At 57.0% G+C, this 19394-nt stretch overlaps 1 protein-coding gene across 1 annotated transcript in view; it reads right to left on the reverse strand.

Annotated features, from left to right (window-relative positions):
* Megf6 (multiple EGF like domains 6) overlaps positions 1-19394 on the reverse strand; it is a 96372-nt gene continuing 76978 nt past the window's right edge. Inside the window, 28 exon segments of the mRNA XM_038334249.1 lie at positions 1-240; positions 2144-2272; positions 2917-3045; positions 3136-3264; positions 3636-3764; positions 3971-4099; positions 5079-5207; positions 5662-5790; positions 5966-6097; positions 6195-6323; positions 6687-6815; positions 7428-7556; positions 7750-7878; positions 8204-8332; positions 8582-8710; positions 9471-9599; positions 10096-10227; positions 10341-10469; positions 10559-10690; positions 11245-11370; positions 13940-14074; positions 14168-14302; positions 14862-14990; positions 16415-16543; positions 17694-17825; positions 18090-18257; positions 18545-18667; positions 19214-19333. Of these exon segments, the coding sequence (XP_038190177.1) occupies positions 173-240; positions 2144-2272; positions 2917-3045; positions 3136-3264; positions 3636-3764; positions 3971-4099; positions 5079-5207; positions 5662-5790; positions 5966-6097; positions 6195-6323; positions 6687-6815; positions 7428-7556; positions 7750-7878; positions 8204-8332; positions 8582-8710; positions 9471-9599; positions 10096-10227; positions 10341-10469; positions 10559-10690; positions 11245-11370; positions 13940-14074; positions 14168-14302; positions 14862-14990; positions 16415-16543; positions 17694-17825; positions 18090-18257; positions 18545-18667; positions 19214-19333 (3596 nt within the window). The 3' untranslated portion in view covers positions 1-172.

Consider the following 19394-nt stretch of genomic DNA (forward strand, 5'->3'; position numbering starts at 1 on the left):
TCTTCCCCCGGCCACGAGGTCTTGGTAGGTAGCTGTGTGACCATCCACAGCCCTCCACAGAGATCCATCGCTTTCTGGAGGAGGTGTGGATCCAGGAGTCCTACATCCACACATGTCTTCTCGGTCCCTTGGGCTGGAACACGTTAGTGGTCCTCTGTGGGACTCCCATGAGCTAATGCTTCATGGCCCTGCTGATGGGTTGCTGGGGTGCCGGTCTGCCGGAGGATGGCTGTGTGGCCACTGGAGACACAGGAAGAAAATAGGGTCAGCAACAAGGTGGGAATCCTCAAGACGGCCAATTCCAGGATGAAGGTGGTGACCTTCTTCCCTCTTTGGCCAAGTCCGGTAAAGGCAATAGCCCATGCCCCTCACACGGTGGTCCAGTCCCATCTCCAAGGTTCAGGCTCAGAGCCCCGGGCGTGTTCTCCACATGAACTCTGGGCTCCCAGGGAGCTGGGCCATAGACAGCTCATGTTGTCCACTTGGGCCAGACACCAGTAATGGGCCAGCAAGGCATCAACCACCCATGCCCACAGGGACCCCACACGCAGGTAAGCAGTGGGGGAGAGGGTCTGCTCAGCTCCTAATCTGTCAGTTCCAAGAAGGCGGGGAGACAGGGCTTTGAGGCTGGGTGGGAAACGCTTCACCCAAGGTTAAGCCAAGCTCAGCCCAGGGAAAAGAACTATCCCAGGACTCCCAGGGGCCAACAATGCCCTCTCTCCCCACAGCCCCACAGATTTAGAGATCTGCTAAATGGCAAGGCTCTGGATGTAGTACCAGATTTGACCACTGGGTGCCACTGTGGATAGTATTATGTATGCAGGCACTGGTCGGCAAATTGCAGCCTAACCCTGAACCTGAACCTACCCATGAGCTCCTGGCATGTCTCTTAATAGTTTGAGGCCATGACCACCTTGGAGAGGCTAAAAATTATTCAGGCGGTATCCCATCTGCACTGAACGTCTTCAGGCTGAGGACTCCTAGGTATGGGCCCTCCTCTCTTTCATGTCCTACCCTCAGAGTGCAACAGCTGGCCTCCCACCTCCCTCTACAGAGATTCGTCCCAGCACCCTATGAAAACTGGGCCTGGGGAGCCAACAAGAGATGCTGTACAGGCTGTGGCTATTCACAGGGGTGCAGCACAGCCAGCTCTACCTCATAGATGGGAGGTGCAGTCCCAGAGACTCAGGGACTTGGGAAATCAAAAGACTGCCCCAGTTCTACATGTGGGTACACACAGGCACAGTATGCAATAAAGCATTTATACACATGTGTGTCTGGTGCACACACATGTACTGGAACATACATGCCTAGCACAGGTATGCACCATAACATATGCACTTGAATTCCGCAAAGTATGTATGTATGCATGCCTAGTGCATGAACATCACAGGAGCAAGCATAGGCACACGATGCACAAAGATGTGGGCACACATGTACACCTGAAGCCATGTCCACATGGAACACACACACCTGGAAAACACATACCTAGATCATACTTATTCCTGCAGAGTATATACATGGAACACATACATACCCTAAAAATGAATACTTAAGCCCATGCATACCCTCATAGAACATGTACCTTGAGCACACACACCATGAAGATGCATACCTGGAACACACATATATCAACAAGACATATCTAGAGTACATACACACCTGGAGCACACACACTAGGAAGATACACACACCAAGAGGATACATACCTGAAGCATGTACACACACATAGTGCCGCTGCTCTGGTGTACTGGCACAAGTATACATGCACTATCTCACAACACGCTGGTGTACATGCGTGTACTGATTAACATGCATACAGTGCTGCTCGCGGATACACGGCACACAGCACCCACACATCCTGAATCACCCAGCCCCGCCTGCATGGGGATCTGTGAGATCCCATGGAAATCTACAGGTCACTTGAGGGAAAAGGCTGGTGCTCCAGGCTGGCAGTGTGTCCCATTCTTGCCCACGGGAAACGGCTTGAGGCCCTACTCATCCATCACTGGCCGTGCGCACTCTGTGGGTGCCAGGAAGGGATGAATGCGTTTCTCACTTGGTGGTGGTAATTAGGACAAGGGGTGGGTTCCTGGCCAGGGGCAGGGAAATCTTCGGGTCCTCCCCTGGGAACCTGACTCACCTTCCCGGCAAGTGGGCCCTGTGTAGCCGTCCACACAATGGCACCGCCCACTGATGGGGTCGCAGTCAGCCCCACCCTCACAGTCACAGCGCAGGGCACAGCCAGGCCCAAAGCGGCCCCTTCTGCAGTCTGTAGGGGCAGGAGGTAGGAGAGAACATAAATCTCCATTCCATCTGCCTGGACCATGGGAAGACAGCCCAGGGGGCATGAGGCCCGCCGAGGAAGGAGGAGACAAAACCATGGGCCTCCATTTCCTCTGAAAAGGATAACAGTTTCTATGCACTTGTTAAAAAGTCTGTGCTGTAACCGTGGGCTCCTACATGGAAAAACACCAGCCACAAGCCCCGGGCACACTTTCCTGCCTGGTGCCTGGGTTAGTGAGGCAGTACAGAGCCACTACATGAATCCAAAGGTCATAAACTCAGTTTTGCCCCCTAATAGGTCAGCCCCCTATCTTTAGGCAGTCTGGTCTGAAGGGGTCAGGGACATATTTCCACCTGATTGAGGCCTTTCTCATGACAGCCAGATAGAGCCAGAGACTCTAGACCACAGAGCAAGGCCTAACCTCGGCAGCTACAGCGGGTGTCTGTGTTTGGTTTATCATTCTGGCCACTGTCAACAGCCCCTAGAGGGCGCAGGCTGGAGCAGAGATCATAGGAAGGCACAGTGCCCGGGCTGAGGCCTGGCATGCAGGTACCCAGCCCACATGATTGGATGTGCTATTGATGGAGACCTACCCTCAGGTCCCACCCTGAGCAGGACCCTCCACTCACCCAGGTCACATGTGGCTCCTGTACGCCCTGGTGGGCAAAGGCAGAGGCCGCTGGCGGGATCACAGGGCACCCCTTTCTGGCAGTCACACTGCTGCTGGCAGCCATCTCCAAAAAAGCCTGGCTGGCACCCTGGTGGGAGCAATAGGCTCTGTGTTCCCGTCCTCAAATCAAACAAGAGGAGGAAAGGGTATAGGGGTTGGGTGGGGGCCTGACGCTCACCCTTCTCGCAGAACTGGCCATGGAAGCCAGCCGGGCAGAGGCATTGGCCGCTGACAGGGTCGCAGGAGGCTCCCTTTTGACACTCACAGACTCCCTGGCAACCAGATCCGTGGAAGCCAGGGGGGCAGGCTGAAGGAGGACCCTGGTTAGAGTGAGTCGAGGACAGGAGGCGACAGAAACCCCCAGTGTTCCCAGAATGAGAAAAGGACCGAACCCAGAAACTGAGAGAGGCCCTTCCCTGAATGTCCTAATCTCCTTCCTTCCCGGCTCCCACCATAAGCCAGCATCCCAGCCAGGCTCACATGAGAGGCATAAGGAGCTGGCCTGGGAGCCCACCTTCCACCTATCCTGTGTGACCATGAGCAGGCACCTCCAGCCCAGAGCCTGATCAGGCTCATCCCATCCCTCCCCATGGACAGTGACTAAGAAAGTAGCCATTGCTCTCAGAACCAGGACCAGCCTGGATGGCGTGTCCAAGGTAAGGGGACAGTCCCACTCACAGTGCTCACAAGCTGGACCATAGAAGCCAGGACCACAGTGGCAGGCCCCCGTGGTGGGCTCACAGGTGCCGTTGTTCTGACAGGAGCACTTGAGGAGGCAGGCGGCACCATAGTGCCCAGCAGGGCAGGCTGCTCAGGGATAGGATACAGGTTTCTTAAGTGCACCTGACTGTGCCCCTACACAGCCGCCCGGGCCCTGACCTCTGCACCCTTCTCTGTGCCCCTACACAGCCGCCCAGGCCCTGACCTCTGAACCCTTCTCGGGGTCCAGAGCAAGGCCCTCCCTGCTCTATAGCCACGTGGATGTTTCGGTCCAGCCACTCTCGGAAACTCACCCTGCTCGCAGTGTGGCCCCATCCAGCCCAGGGGGCAGGAACAGCTGCCATTAGTAGCATGACACAGGCCGCCATTCCTGCAGGCACACTTGAGCTCACAGCCCTTGCCAAAGCGATTCTGGGGACACCCTAGGGGCAGAAGGCAGGCACAACTGAGAGCTCTAACAAGAGCAAGGGGTGGACACGTTCTGGGGACACGCCCCTCCCCACAGACTGGTATTCACTCAACAAATGCTTCCTGAGCTGCCTAGGGTTGGCCTTGCCCTCACGGTGTGCACAGCACCAGGACTGAGGGCCACTCTAAGATAAAGGGGACCAGGGTCTTCAAGGGACTGTAAGCACCTGCACAGCTGGCAAGGAGTCAGGAAGGCTTCCTTCCCATCATATGTCCTTAGGACTGAGGCCACAGGTAGGCATGGCCAGCCATGTGGACTCAGAGGGGGCCTGTTGTACTGCCTGCCCACGACAGTGTCTTTCCTAGGAGTGAACGAGGCGGCATCCTGGCTACTGCCTGGCCTTGGGCTTCTAATCTGACTACACCAGTCCCAGGCAGGAGCAGTAGGCCAAGAACAAAGGTTCAGAGAGGAGTCTTTGGTGAGGACTAAGGAAGGAACTGTGTGTGTGGCCCTGGGACTGGGCACACGGACCTGAGTGTGGACCATGACTACTGTCCCCTGGTCGACCCACTTCTTGCCAATCTAACTTGTCTCTGCAGAGGACCCCAGCCTGGGCCTGGCAAAAGGACCAGGAAAACATTCTTCCAAGAAGACATTACCAGAACACAAAGAGCTACCAGGTTCAGGAAGAGGTTCCACTGGCCACAGAGACATGAACAGGCCACTGAGTGAACCGAGCCTCAAGAGTCCTGTGTGGGTGGGGCCTGAGCTGGCATGAGATGACCTGTTTGCCATCAGGGCAGGCATATGGTGAGGACACAGCTTCTCAGCCAAGGCTTCTGGAGAATTCACTGTGGCTGTGAGTGTGACTGTGTCCCTGGGCAACGGGCACACACACACCCCCCGTGATGGGCTCACTTCAGCAGCCTGCTCCGTGACTCGGTAACACGTCGGTGAACTGTGCATGTGCCCAGCCCCTGGCAGACACTCACCATGTTCACAGTGGACTCCAGTCTGACCAGGAGAACAGACACAAGTCCCTGACACAGGATCACAGGCCGCCCCTTGCCCACACGCACACACATGGGTACAACCGGGGCCGAAGCGACCCTGCGGACAGGCTGTGGAGAGAGCAGGTAAGTGGTTGCTTCCACCTGGGCTTTGTCAGAGGCTCCATGAGAAGGTTCTGCTGGGAGCCGGGTCCCAGGCCATCTCTACAGAGACACATTGACACAACACCCCCAGCCCCGCCTGGATTTCAAGTGGGGAAAATCCCCGTGTGACTCGGGAGAAAGTCCCTTTCCTGGATGGGATGCTTGGCCACGGGGGTGTACTCAGTGCCTGGTATATATCTGGGACAGAGTTGGCCAGAAGACGGGGCCCTCTGGGATCACATTGATGCCCCAGGGCAGCACACCCACATTGCCACTCTACCTTAGTTCAGTAATGGGGGGGCCCAAGAATCAGAGGTGGGCAGGGAGGGGGCTGGCTGTCCTCCCATAGGCTGGCCAGCAGGGCTCTACCCCCCTTCCCCAGAAATTCAGAGCCATCCAGCCCTGCAACCTGGCCACTCACCGAGGCTGCAGTCAGACCCCAGGAATCCAGCAGGGCAGTAGCAAGCTCCCGTGGCCGTGTCGCAAGACCCACCATTGAGACACTTACAAACTTGTTCACAGCCTGGCCCATAGAGCCCAGGTGGGCATCCTGCAGGGAGAGAGAGGGTCTGCTGCATAAGCTGGGGGCTGGAGACAAACATGCAGGAGCCCTGAACACGGCATGGCCGCCCTGCGAGCTGCAGCCCTGAATATGGCATGGCCACCCTGCATACCAGAAGAGCAGACAGAACCCCAGCTTCCCTGAGGCAGTGGATGGCACTCACGTTGCTGACAGTTGGTGCCATGGTAACCAGCAGCGCATATGCAGGCCCCTGAAGCAGGGTGGCAGGTCCAGGTCTCACCAGGACATTGGCATAGGTGCCCACAGTCCTTTCCAAAGGTGCCAGGCTGGCAAGCTGGGTATAAGTTGGGTAGGGTCAGCCCTGATCTAGCTCTCAGGAGTCCCCGAGCTGTCCCACACTCTACAGGGTAGATGTTGGGGGGAGCACTTACCCTGCTCACAGCCAGGTCCAGTAAAGCCAGGGGGACAATGGCACTCCCCAGTAACATGGTGGCAGGGGGCGCCAGGTAGGCAGCGGCATTGCTGTGCACAGGACTCTCCAAACCAGCCACGTGGGCAGGCTGTGGGAAGGGGAGAATTAGGCAGGCTTTCCTGGAGGTAGGCAGCTGGGAGCCCTGAAGTGGCTGTGCAGGGCCAGCTCCCAGCCATCGATCCGTGCACTCCTGTCTAGGCGAGGTGTGCAGGGCCAGCTCCCCCCCAGCCATCCGCTCTGTGCTCTCCTGTCTAGGCAAGGTGTGCAGGGCCAGCTCCCCCGCACCAGCCATCGATCTGTGCACTCCTGTCTAGGCGAGGTGTGCAGGACCAGCTTCCCCCTCCCCCCCCCCCCCCCGCCAGCCATCCGCTCTGTGCTCTCCTGTCTAGGCGAGGTGTGCAGGGCCAGCTCCCCCCCAGCCATCGATCCGTGCTCTCCTGTCTAGGCTCACCATCCTCGCACTGTGAGCCCCTCCATCCTGGGGGACAGAGGCAGGCCCCGGTGACATGGTGGCAGGTGGCACCTCTCCGGCAGGTACAATGCTCTTCACAGTGAACTCCAAACGTGCCCTTGGCACAGGCTGTGGCATGAGAGACAGAGAGGAAGACTGGGAATTACAGCCCTGGGGGCCTCTGCCCGTGGAAGTCGAGGGGAAAGGGAAGGCTGGGTCTAGAAGCCATGAAGAGTCATTGGCGATCCCTGAGAATCCTGACTCGGCCTGTAAGCCTCAGCAGTACCAGGTTTAGGTCTGAGCATGGGGCTGTCTAGGTTAGCCTGCATAGAAAGGGAGCCAATGAGTGGAAGACTTTGCAGGTTAGAATAAGGACGAGCCAGCCCAGTATCCACTTGTCCAGACTAAGGGATTCAAGGCCTGGAGGGGTGGATAAGGATCACGGGCACAAAAGCTATAGCCTGGGCTGCATCTTGTAATCATGGAGCCCTGGGCAGTATAGGCTTCAAGTCCAGACACCAAGTCTTTCTCTCTGAAGCCTTGAGATGAGGTACACCCCTCTCTCCAAAATAGAAGCAAACCAGCCAATCAGGTTGGCCTCTTAGGTACAGCCAGGAGGCCCTGAACCCGTATTCAACAGTGGGCCACATTGGCGAGAACCAGGCCTGGCCCATAGCTTCAGCATGGAGTAAAACAGGGTCGCCCTTGGTAGAACCTCCCAGCTTCCCAGAACCCACTCACGGGTCTGACACTTGTCCCCAGTCCAGCCGGCTGCGCAGAGGCAGTGGCCTGTGAGCCGGTCACATATGCCTCCGTGAAGGCAACTGCAGCTGAGCTGACAGCCAGCTCCGTAGTGTCCAGGAAAGCACTCTGAAAAAGTATGGGTAGGGAGGGTCTGACTTTCTGGGGTACGGCTCTGTCCGGGAGACACTAGCCCAACATCCCTACACCTGTGCCCTTGGGTGGAAGGCTAGACACCACAACCACCCCCAGGGTACAGACCCTCAAAAGGGAGTCCTCTTAGGCCTGAGGGAATGTCTACTACCCAGGCCAGCCAGCTCACCTTTCTCACAGGCCAAGCCGGTCCAGCCCTCTGGGCACGTGCACTGGCCTGAGATGGGGTCACAGCTCCCTCCATTGCGGCAAAGACAGGAATGTTGACAGTCCTTGCCGTACAGGCCAGCAGGGCAGACTAAGGCCCAGAAAGCGGAAGCAAGCCTCAGCGTCTGGCCAGCAGAGCCCTTTGGAGTTCTTTGCATTTCTACATCCCCCAAAGCCCACCCTGACTTTCAAGTTGGAATCTTATCAGGGCTGGTTTTATGATGTCTGAGCCCAGGCCTGTCCTGGACTCACCAGCCTGGCCTCAGGAACATGGCACCAAAGGCCAGAGTCAAGTTCCCTCCCAACTTCCCCCAAAAGGTCATGCTGACAGGTAAGCCCTGCACACATGTCCCTCCACGGCCCCACTGAGAGACCATTACCCAGGACTGGACCCTGAACTCCTAGGCAGGGCTTACCCTGCAGGCAGGTGGGTCCCATCCAGCCAGGGGCACAGTGGCATTGCCCGTGGACGGGGTCACAGGAGGCCCCGTTGAAACAGGTACAAATCTGGCTGCAGTTAAGCCCATAAGTGAGGGATGGGCAAGCTGTAAGCAGAGAGGAGCCATCAGGGGCATAGCCAGAGGACTCCAGGAGAAGGTGTCAGGGAGCTGAGACAATCCGCCAGAGTCTCAGGGCCACCTCTCAGCAGAGCAGCCACCAGAGGGGTGGTCGTTTAGAATCCCGTGGGTGAAGCTGTGTCCTCAGGTGGATGCCAGGAAGGGGCTCCAGGGGTGTCCCTCCCATCATGAAGAACCTGTGCTCCCACAGAACCCAGACTGAGGCCCCTTGCGTACTCTGGGCACAGTGTGGGCCCCAGCGGCCAGCTGGGCAGATGCAGGAGCCGGTCACAGCATCGCAGGTGGCCCCAGCGGAGCAGTTACAGGCATGGGCACAGTCTAACCCGAAGAAGCCAGCGGGACATGCTGCAGACAAAAGTGGCATTGATAAGAGGCTCAGAGTCCAGAGGACCCTGCCCTGCACCCCTAGTTCACCATGCTCACACCCCAGCCTGCACCCCCAGTTCACTATGCTCACACCCCAGCCTGCAACCCAGCTCACAATGCTCACACCCCAGCCTATACCCAGCTCACAATGCTCATACCCTAGTCTGCACCCAGCTCACAATGCTCACACCCCAGTCTGCACCCAGCTCACAATGCTCACACCCCAGCCTGTACCCAGCTCACAATGCTCATACCCCAGTCTGCACCCAGCTCACAATGCTCACACCCCAGTCTGCACTCAGTTCACCATGCTCACACCCCAGCCTGCACCCCCAGTTCACCATGCTCACACCCCAGTCTGTACCCAGCTCACCATGCTCACACCCCAGCCTACATCCAGCTCACCATGCTCACACCCCAGCCTGCAACCCAGCTCACCATGCTCACACCCCAGCCTGCACCCCCAGTTCACCATGTTCACACCCCAGCCTGCACCCCCAGTTCACCATGCTCACACCCTAGCCTGCAACCCAGCTCACTATGCTCACACCCCAGCCTGCACCCCCAGCTCACCATGCTCACACCCCAGCCTGCACCCCCAGCTCACCATGCTCACACCCCAGCCTGCACCCCCAGCTCACCATGCTCACACCCCAGCCTGCACCCCCAGTTCACCATGCTCACACCCCAGCCTGCACCCAGCTCACCATGCTCACACCCCAGCCTGCACCCAGCTCACCATGTTCACAGAAGCTTCCCCTCCAGCCGGCCGGGCAGGTACAGGCCCCACTGACATGGTCACAGGTTGCCCCATGCTCACACTTGCACTTCTGTTCACAGTTAGGCCCAAAGTACCCCTGGCGACACCCTGAGACACACAAGCCAGCTCACTGTTAGTTGGGACACCAAGAGTCTGGCCAGAGCCCAGGACTAAGGGGAAAAGCCTGACAAAAAAGCCCCTCCCCTCCCAACAGTGGGGATACTTGGCCTTACCACACCCCTCCTACCTATCCTCTCCCCAGACCTCATCTTCAGAGCCTATGTAGGCTATCAACCTAGGGCTGCCTCTAAAACCAGATACTCTGACTCAGCCCATCCGCAAGCCTTGGAAGAACACATACAGGGGCCTAAGGAGCCCTCCTCGCCCCTCCCGACTGGGACAGCCCCAACTCTGCACCTGCTACTCCAGGCAAGCTTGAAGTTTGCCACTGACAGGTGCATGCATGGTATGTGTGCACCGGAATACTCAGGCACATGTGTACACGTGTAAATGCATATGCAAGTGTTCTCGTGTGTGTGTCACACGCCTGTGCATGTCTGTGTGCACACTGAGGGAGAGGTACAAGTGCCAGGCCAGTACTCACACTGCTCACACCAAGGACCTTCGTAGCCAGCCTCACATAGGCATAAGCCACTGATGGCATCACAGCTCCCGTGGCCTGCAGTGCAGTTGCAAGCGTGGATGCAATCGGGCCCCCAACGTCCGCTGTCACAGGCTGCAACAGAGCGAGCTCAAGAGTCACCTTGGGTGAGCTCCACAGCCAGGGTGTCTTGGGACAGGGGCAAGGGAGGGACCTATGCACAAAGGATGGGCAAAGGACCAACATACCTCTCTGGCAGCCGAGACCAGTCCACCCAGGAGCACAGCGACAGCGTCCAGTGGCTGGGTGGCAGTGCCCGTCGTTGGCACAAGCACACCTCATCTGGCAGCCAGTTCCAAACCAGCCAGCTGGGCAAGCTGTTGGTGGTAGAGGGTGAGCGTGGCAGCCTGGCACACCCACCCAGGGCCACCGGTGAAAGCTGAGGTCAGACACCAGCCATACTCACCATCCTGGCAGCGGCTACCAACAAAGCCAGGGAGGCACAGGCAGACTCCAGTCCCAGGGTCACAGCTGGCACCGTGTTCACACGCAGGGCAGATCTCCTGGCAGCCAAGCCCCCAACGGCCCTCGGGACAATCTAGAGCCCACTTCCAGGGTCAGTTATTCTTTGCCCTGTACCCTAGCTGACACACTGGTGTGTGCCCAATACATCACTGGAGGCCTCTCTTGCCATAATCCAGAGAGGGGACACTGCTCCCATATAAGATTGCTAAGGAAGGAGGCAGGCCTCAGAACCCCAGGGCTGCAGGGCACCCCAGGGACAGTTTAAGAGCAAAATAAAGAGCCTGCCAGAGAGACAGGGAGCTGATGATCCAGGAGGGCACAGTGCAGGGCCAAGGCTTGCTGGGTGGGCATCTGCAGACACCTCCCAAACCCCAGCTTGTTCCAGCATGAGTCCCTGAAGTTATTATAAAGAACCCCAGCACTGCATGGTCAGGGCTGAGCTTCCAACATGGTTTATGGTGGGGTTCCCAAGCAGATCTGGAATGAGGGGTCCCTAAATGTAATCCAGACTAGGGTCCCCCAAATAGAGCTTGGACTGAGATCAAGGGTCCCTATATGTAGTCCAGGGTGGTATTCTCTAACACAGCCCAGGGCAGGGCCTCCTGGAGCCAAGCAGCTGTCACTCACCTGCTCCACAGTCCTCCCCCGTCTTCCCCGGTGGGCACAGACACTGCCCTGTGACCCGGTGGCAGGGAGCCCCCACACAGGAGCAGGAACCTGAGCAGTTCACACCAAACGTTCCTTCTGGGCACTCTGTAGGCGAGAGCAGGTGGCTTCAGTCACTCACTTTGCGTGTAGCTATCAAGGCTAGGAGCGTCCTCTGGAGACCCACGGAGAACAGGACAGGTTGACGGGAACAGGAACTTGGCAGGGGGGAGATCTGCAAGAGGTCAGTCTGGGGCACAGGGAGAGGCAGGGGCCGGGCTGCCAGAGGGCCAGGCAACCTGTCAAGAAGACGCTATGGGCATCCAGGACCCTGGAGAGCTCCCAGGAGCAGGGGACAATTCCTGTTCCAGGATGGTCCATCCAGGGGACCACTACTAGCCACTTTAACCAAGGTGTGCCGGTCTGTCCCCTCTGCTTCATATCCAGCTCCTCAGCCCCAAAGCTGTAGCCATCGGCTGGCAGGATGAAGGAGCGGAGTGGGAAGAAGCGGAAGAAGTAGTAACTGGTCCCTACAAAGAGTACCAGAAGTCTGGGGCCCTCCACACTCTGAAACTAGTTACACCAAGGAATACAGCAGTATGGAAATTAGGGTGTCCTGGACAGGAATGGTCAAAGGCAGAACCTCAGGAATGCATAATGGCCACTCCCCGAACTGCCCTGGGTACTGGAAAGCCCTGAGTGGCCTCACTTGGTAAAGCACCTTGTGCTCCCTATGACTCCTCTCAGGGCCAGAGGGGAACAGAGCATGAGACTGAGGTAGGAACTGAGGAAGTCACAGCAGGATTTCTGCCTGCCTGGCATCTGCCCACTCTGCCCATTGCTGGAATGAAAGAGCAGGCCTGATGCAGAGGTATGGCAGGCAGCCAGCCACTCAGTGAGGACCAGGCATAACACGTGTGCATGCGTTAGGTGCCTGACCATAGCACCCACGCAGGCATGAGCACGCACACGCGCACACATGTGCACACACACATGCACACACGCATGCATGCACGGAGACAACCACACAGCACAGACAGGGAGCCCAGCGTTGCTGGTGAGGTGGTCCCTCAAGGCCTCAGGAGCTCTTCCCACTGAGCAGGGACTTGCGCTTGGGGCAGGAATAGTTTCCAGACTTAATAACAAGGGGAAGGGGAACCATTCCTGTAAAAGTATGTATGTCATTTCCTGTGGTTTATCCTTGGGGGCCCTGGAGGTTTCAATAAAGTAAAGAAAGGCAGAGGGGGTTCCTTTTCCTTTTAGCATAGGGGGCTGGCCCCAGGGCTGCTGGGAAGGCTTCCCTGCACAGCTGCCTCACTGGGCCTGGCACACAGCATGGAATCTGGAAAAGGGGGACAGAGGCTTAGGAAGGAAGGCATGCGACGAGTCTGTGTCTGCGCAGGCATGTGGGTGTATGTGTGTGCATTTGTTCTGGGTGGCTCTGTTAGGAGGCTCGGTCCTGTCCATTCCCCAGACACTGTACGGATGGGAACAGGGACACTCGGAGCTGGGGAACAGCCTGAGACTACAGAGTCCTGAGAGCATGCCAGGTCTGGGGACTCTAGACTGATTTGGGAGCCCTGAATGTTCTCTCCTGTGCCAACAAGACCTGAGAGCCCTTGCCAGCCCTCACCCCCCTCTGTACCTGGCTGGGTGCTGCTGGGAACTTTTCTGCTTTTCTCCCCTAAAGAGAGTGGAAAGGGAGGGGATGGCTAGTGGTTCCTGCACTCCTCTCTGTCCTTGCCCACCCAAAAATGGTCACACTCAGGCCCTAAAGCTCCTGTCTAATCTAACCAATGGATATACAGACAACAAGAAGTTATGTCGAGAGGTTCAAACATCTCCAGCCTGCTGGCAACAGCCATATTGACTGCCACACAAAAACCAAGGGCCTTGCCCCTCCCTCGAGGACTGTGACCACATGACTATATCCTCTCCTGGTCCTGAGGCTTTAAGCTGAACGTGTGAGAGTCCAGCCTGCCAGCCCACAAGTTACACAGCTCAGATCCTCACATTAATGGTCACAGTCCATGGTACTAGTCACAGGTGCCCTGCTGGTATAGTCCACATACCCTTATCCTCCCTCTCTGGTCTTCTAGGTCAAACTCCCAGCCCCATATATGCTGGACTCCAACAAATGAGCACGTGATTTACCAAACAACCTGCTCCCCAGCCTTGCCTCGGGTCTCCCGGTGATGCCTAAGGACCCATCTCACTAATCTACCCCTCAGCAGTCTTGGGGCCCATTCTCCTACCTGCCAAGTAATTAAGAGTTTCTAGGCTCTGTGTTCATTCGTACACGCCTGACTACAAGACCCCACTGCCAGATGAGAACTCTCCAAAGCATCCTTCCTCCAGCAGCCACCCAGCTCCTTCTCACACCTGCTCCCTCTTGTTCCCTTCTCATCCATCTTGCCCAGACTCCAGCCCAGAGCTCTCCCGGGAGAGGAGTGAACCGTCATTCCACAGAGCTGCTGACCGTTCCTCTGGCCTGAACCAAGCAGAAGAGCCAGTTCCTCCTCTGAACACCTAAGATAGTCCAGGAGCCACCCTGCCACTGGGGTGACAGTAGGTTAAAGGGACCGTTGACACCCAGGCACTGGATCTGCAGCTTCCGGCTGGCCGTGTGCTGTTGCAGTTTCCCCAGTTGCTGGAACCCCAGGGGTCAGTCACTCACCTTGGCTACAGTTCTCCCCCTGGTAGCCAGGAGGACATTGCATCCGACACTCGCCGCTTACGGGGTCGCAGGCCACACCCGGTGGGCAGGTGCAATGGTGTCTGCAGCCAGGCCCAAAGAAGCCTGGCTCACACGCTACAGAGTAAGAAGCAAGACAGAGACGTAAGATGGAGGTGTGGAGGTGAGGCTCTCAGTGGCCCAGGACCTCCCTCTCCCTCAGGGACTCACCTTCCTGGCAGCGCTCGCCCCGGAAGCCAGCCTTGCAGGAGCAGCTGCCGTCTTTTGGGTTACAGGACTGTGTGTGTGACTGCTCACAGCGGCAATCCTCAGAACAGCCGGGGCCAAAGGCCCAGGGAGGGCAGGCTGCAGACACAGAGCCATAAGGGGCCTGCCCACTACAGCGCTAATCACCAAGGGTGGCCCTGGTGGGCATGCTGTAGCTAAGCCCCCTTCCAGAACATTCTAGGAATGAGCACATCTGCTTCTGGCCTGGAGACCGAGGGCTAAAAACCAGGGCCTCACAGCTGAGAGGCTGTCCCTAGAACATACCACTTTCCAGCTAGGACAACCCCAGGTTCCCCCTCTCAATCAACTCTTACAAACGTCAAACGCTGCTTCACCCTCTCTTTCTCTGCTAATCTGCTGCCCCCTTCCTGAGTGTCTGTGCCCCCAGAGATGGGGACTCTGAGGAGCTGGCTTTGTTCCACAAGACAAGATCAGTGTCCTGCAAGTTTCTTGGAAGTCTGTCCCTGCTCGCCTCCATTACCAGATGAGAGAGAGGGAGGAGTGGCACCAGCCTAGGGACAGAGCACCAGACGCCTGGACTCCATCCACAGTGGCTGCCACAACGCTCCCAGCACAGTGTGAGACTCAGCACAAGGCGGATGGTCCCATCCACACAGACAGATGTGGCAAAACTCACCAAGATGGCAGAAGCGGCCGTAGAGTCCTGGGTCACAGAGGCAGGCCCCATAGAGGCGGTGGCATCGGCCCCGGTTAGCACAGTGACATTTCTTACGACAATGTTTGCCATAGAAGCCTTTGGGGCAGCCTGTGAGAGACAGTTTAGTGAGAACTGCAGATGGCCTACCCACACGTAGTTCTTAGATGAGGGGACACTGAGAGGCCTTGCGTCCAGGACAGGAGACAGGACAGCCGTGCCCACTGGGCACAAACTGAGCCTTCTAAGGATCCTGTTGGTTGTCCTGGACAGTCCCTCATTCCAGAGCATTCCGGAGACAGAGCACACTCATCAGCACACCTCTGAAAGGTGCAAAATCTCCCCTAAGTGCCCTGACCTCTGATCCACACAGAATACTGAGCCCAAAGAGAGATGGCTGCAAGGCCTCACCTGGTCGGGGCTACACCCAAGCCTGGCAGGCTGCCCTTCTCCAAATACTGCCCTCTGGCCCTGCCCTGCCTCGTGTCCCTCCTATTGAAAGAAACATAGATATAACTGAAAATGAAACCCCCAAAGGTGCTATGTCCAGTCTCCTGGATCTTGGAATAAGACTACCCACACTGCTCTAAGACCCCCAAATCCAATGAACAAATGTGCTTAGCTTACAGGCAAGTGGCATTTGAGACAAAGAGAAGAAGACAGCCCAGAGGTGTGGTCACATAGGGTCACAGGCAGAGACTGGAGGAATAGAGTCACGTAGTGAGGGACACCCAAGGCCTGGGAAACCAACCTGAGGGCTCCGTGAGATCTCCACTCCTGAAAATTGACCCGTCTGTCCCCAGAAGCCCCCTTTAGTTTACCTATTGGGGAATCTGGTTGCACTCCCCCGAGACTTCAGGGGAAAAGCTTCTGGGAAGCGATATAAATTCGAATCCTACACCTGCCAAATGTTCCTCAGGCCACCTGGAGCCTGTCACACCCAGGGCTCCCCCAGTCTCCACGTATTGGCAGCAGAGAATAAGAGAGGGACAACAGAGACACTAAGCAAGGTTGGGGAGAAGCCGTGAGCACTGTGGGCTGCTGGAGCGCCCTGTTGTCACCCTTGGGGCTGGTTCTGTCAACTGCTCTAACAGGAGCAGTTAAAGTGGCAGAAAACACAAATGACCCAGAGACAAAGCTGCGCCCCCCAGAAGCTTATTCCCACAAACTGTAATCCCCCACAGTGCTGTGAGTACAGCTAGACAGGATGTCAAGCATCACCCCAGGCAGCCACCAGCACAGACAGAACGCCTTCAACAAATCCCAGCTGGCCATCTCCAGTTCTGCTTGAATGCCCCCAGGTCCCAAGGCTCATCACCTCCCCAGGGAATCCATTCCAATCAAGTCTCTACCTTCAAATTGAGTCTCAACCTCCTATGTGTAAGTCCCAGGAAGTAAACCACAAGGTAAAACTAATGGTTCACTAAAGGTCTTTGTTCCCTCCGGGAACAGCCGAAAGCCCCGGAGACAGAAGGATAAGAAATCGTGTGGCTTCCCCTTCCCCTAGAGTTCACGGAGGGAGGGGCTACACGTACCATCCTCACAGTGGGCTCCACTGACACCCGGGGGACAGCGGCAGGCTCCTGACACGGGGTCACAGGTCCCGCCGTTCTGACAGGTGCAGGGAGAGCTACAGTTCTTCCCGAAGGTGTCTGGAGGACAAGCTATGGAGGGATGACAGGGAACACCAGGATTACCAACCAGCGGGCAGAACTCTTGCGGTCCTTCTGGCGTTAAAGGCACCAGTTTTATTTTATTTTATTTTATTTTATTTTATTTTATTTTTGGTTTTTCGAGACAGGGTTTCCCTGTAGTTTCTAGAGCCTGTCCTGGAACTAGCTCTTGTACACCAGGCTGGCCTTGAACTCAGAGATCCGCCTGCCTCTGCCTCCCGAGTGCTGGGATTAAAGGCGTGCGCCACCACCGCCCGGCTAAGGCACCAGTTTTAAACAAATGCCTGGGATGGCAAATGATGCAATTTGTGCCTCATGACCCATACCGCACTCATGGCAGACATCACCAATCAACGCACGCACACGCTAGTCCTTTCAATCAGATGGCCATTCAGGTGATCCTCACAGCCTGAGATGAGCCTAATTCCCTCCTGGTCAGGAGGCTTTGGGAGAGATAAGGAAGGCTGTAGACAGATCCATTTCCAGGGTGCTTCAGCGGCTAAACCGTTGTGTAGCCCTGAGCAAGGCTCAGCTTCTATCAGATAACGGTTTCACAGACCCTGCTACCTGTACGAGAAAAGCCTGCCCACTAGCTCTCCTTCACAGACACAAACAATACTCTTAGATATTTGTTGGCTTGTCGTTGGGATCCCTAGAGACTGGCTGGGAGCGTCACACACCCTGTCTGCTGGTTCCCAGAGTGCCCCACATCCTAGTACCATGTCTAGCACAAGGGGGGGAAAGTCAGTAGACTCTTATCAAAGGGAGACAAGATGATATGATAGTAAATGGATGGGAGGAAGGGAGGGAGGGATAGGTACATGGGTATGTGGATGGATGGATGGATGGATGGACGGACAGACGGACGGACGGACGGATGGATGGAATGGTAGGTGGATGGAATGGATGGGTAGGTGGGTGGGTGGATGGGTGGGTTGGTGGGTAGGTGGGTAGATGGGTGGGTTGGTAGATGGGTGTGTGAGTGGATGGGTAGATGGGTGGGTTGGTAGATGGATGGACAGATGGTGGACATACTCAGATTCTTCTCCCCAGAGCTAGGTAGGAGGAACCATACAGGATGGATGCTCACAACTCTTGGGGCCCGCAGACTCTGCCTAGACCCCCACCCCCAGTGTCTCACTCTCATTGCAGACGATCCCTGTCCAGCCCTCTGGGCAGTCACAGCCACTCAGGCCCGGAAAGCAGGTCCCTCCATTCTTGCAGTCATCACAGGTCAGGCTGCAGTCGTGGCCGAAGGAGTGGTCCAGGCAGACTGCGGGAAGATGGGAAGAAGGATGTCAGAGCTAGATCCCCTGGCCTCAGGCCCTTGGGCCAAAGAAGAGAAGACGAGGGGCTTCCTCGTCTCCAAGCTCCAAGGTGAGATACGGGAACCCCACCCTAGGAGCTGGGGGCCAGTTTAGCCCTGAATGAGCTGTACAAGTTGTAAGGGGCGGACCCTCCCGTAGGGCAGTGGGCCCAGGACTGCAAGCTGCCATCCCCCAAGTGGGGAAACCACAAGGGCAGGCCCATGCCTCACCAAACTTCTCAGTGAGCGTGTGTTCTCCCCGCAACTCTGCTGCCTCCTCCTCGGCCCCATAGTCATCCTGGAAGAGTTGGGGCAGCTCGTCCCTCAGCACCGCGATGTGGGGCAGGGGCCGCACGAAGGGCAGCTGGCCATCCAGGTCTACCACGGACTCTTCTAGGGCTGTGGAAGGACATGCAGGCCTCTCAGCCTTTCCTGCCCACGCACTCAACAACACTGCCTTAGGGCTCAGCTCTTCCTTCACCTGGTCAGAGCAGAAACTGGACACCTAAGATCCTTGCAACACTGTGCCCTCATCCCACCAACCTGCTTCCTTCTGCCTGCTGGCCCCACCCCTACTGAAGGAGATGGGACCATACGGGGTTCGCAGAGGTGCCAGCTGGCACGCCAGACATGTGGGCTACTGGGATCAGACACCCAAAAGGCATCGGTGCCTAGGGGAAGCTCACGGGTGCAGCCTCTGCGGTCCTCGTCCAGCCGGTAACCAGCTTCACAGAAGCACTGGAAGGAGCCAGCCAGATTAGCACAGTGATGCTCACAGCCGCTGTGACCAGAGGCACACTCGTCAACATCTGCAGACAGACAGCGCTGCTGGGGTGGTGCTCCCAGGGTCAGGAGCCCGGAGACCCATGCCTGTCCCGGCTGTACCTCACAGACAGGGTCAAGCGCTCATCCCCCCTGAGTGGCCGGTAGCACTACCACCCCCACCCCCAGCCACGGTCTTTCCACTCAAGAGTGAAGGGACACTGGGCAGCTGTCAGGAGAGTCACTTAAAGAACAGGCAGGAGCATGTCCCCCAACCCTGTGAGGGAAGCCAGAGACTACTGGCCAGAGGGCAGTGAGTGTGGAAGGGGCACAGTGGTGTGTGCACCTGATTAACATGCACCTGATTGCATACAAGTGCATGCTTCTGTGTGTGAGACTGGCTAGCTACATGGATGACTTATGTGTGGTATGCAAGAAATCAAACGGAAGTTTACATGTGGACTATACGGGAGTGCGTGAGTTCACAGCAGGCACGTAAGCCAGCCGATAGCACATCCACCTCGGGAGAGCCAGGGCCGACCCCGGTGTCTCTCCCCCAATCACCCAGCTGCTCCAGGGCAGCATGTGCTCACCCTCACATGCACAGCCGTCGGGGTTGGGCCGGTAGCCAGCATAGCAGCTACACTCATACCCACCAGGGGTGTTGGCACACACCTGCTGGCAGCACGGGGAGTTGGCACAGTCGTCAACGTCTGCAAGGTACACACAGACGCCTACTGGCGCCATGGATACACATACATCCTCCCGCAATCC

This window comes from Arvicola amphibius, chromosome 6, assembly GCF_903992535.2.
Source record: "Arvicola amphibius chromosome 6, mArvAmp1.2, whole genome shotgun sequence".
Classification (NCBI taxonomy): Eukaryota; Metazoa; Chordata; class Mammalia; order Rodentia; family Cricetidae; genus Arvicola; species Arvicola amphibius.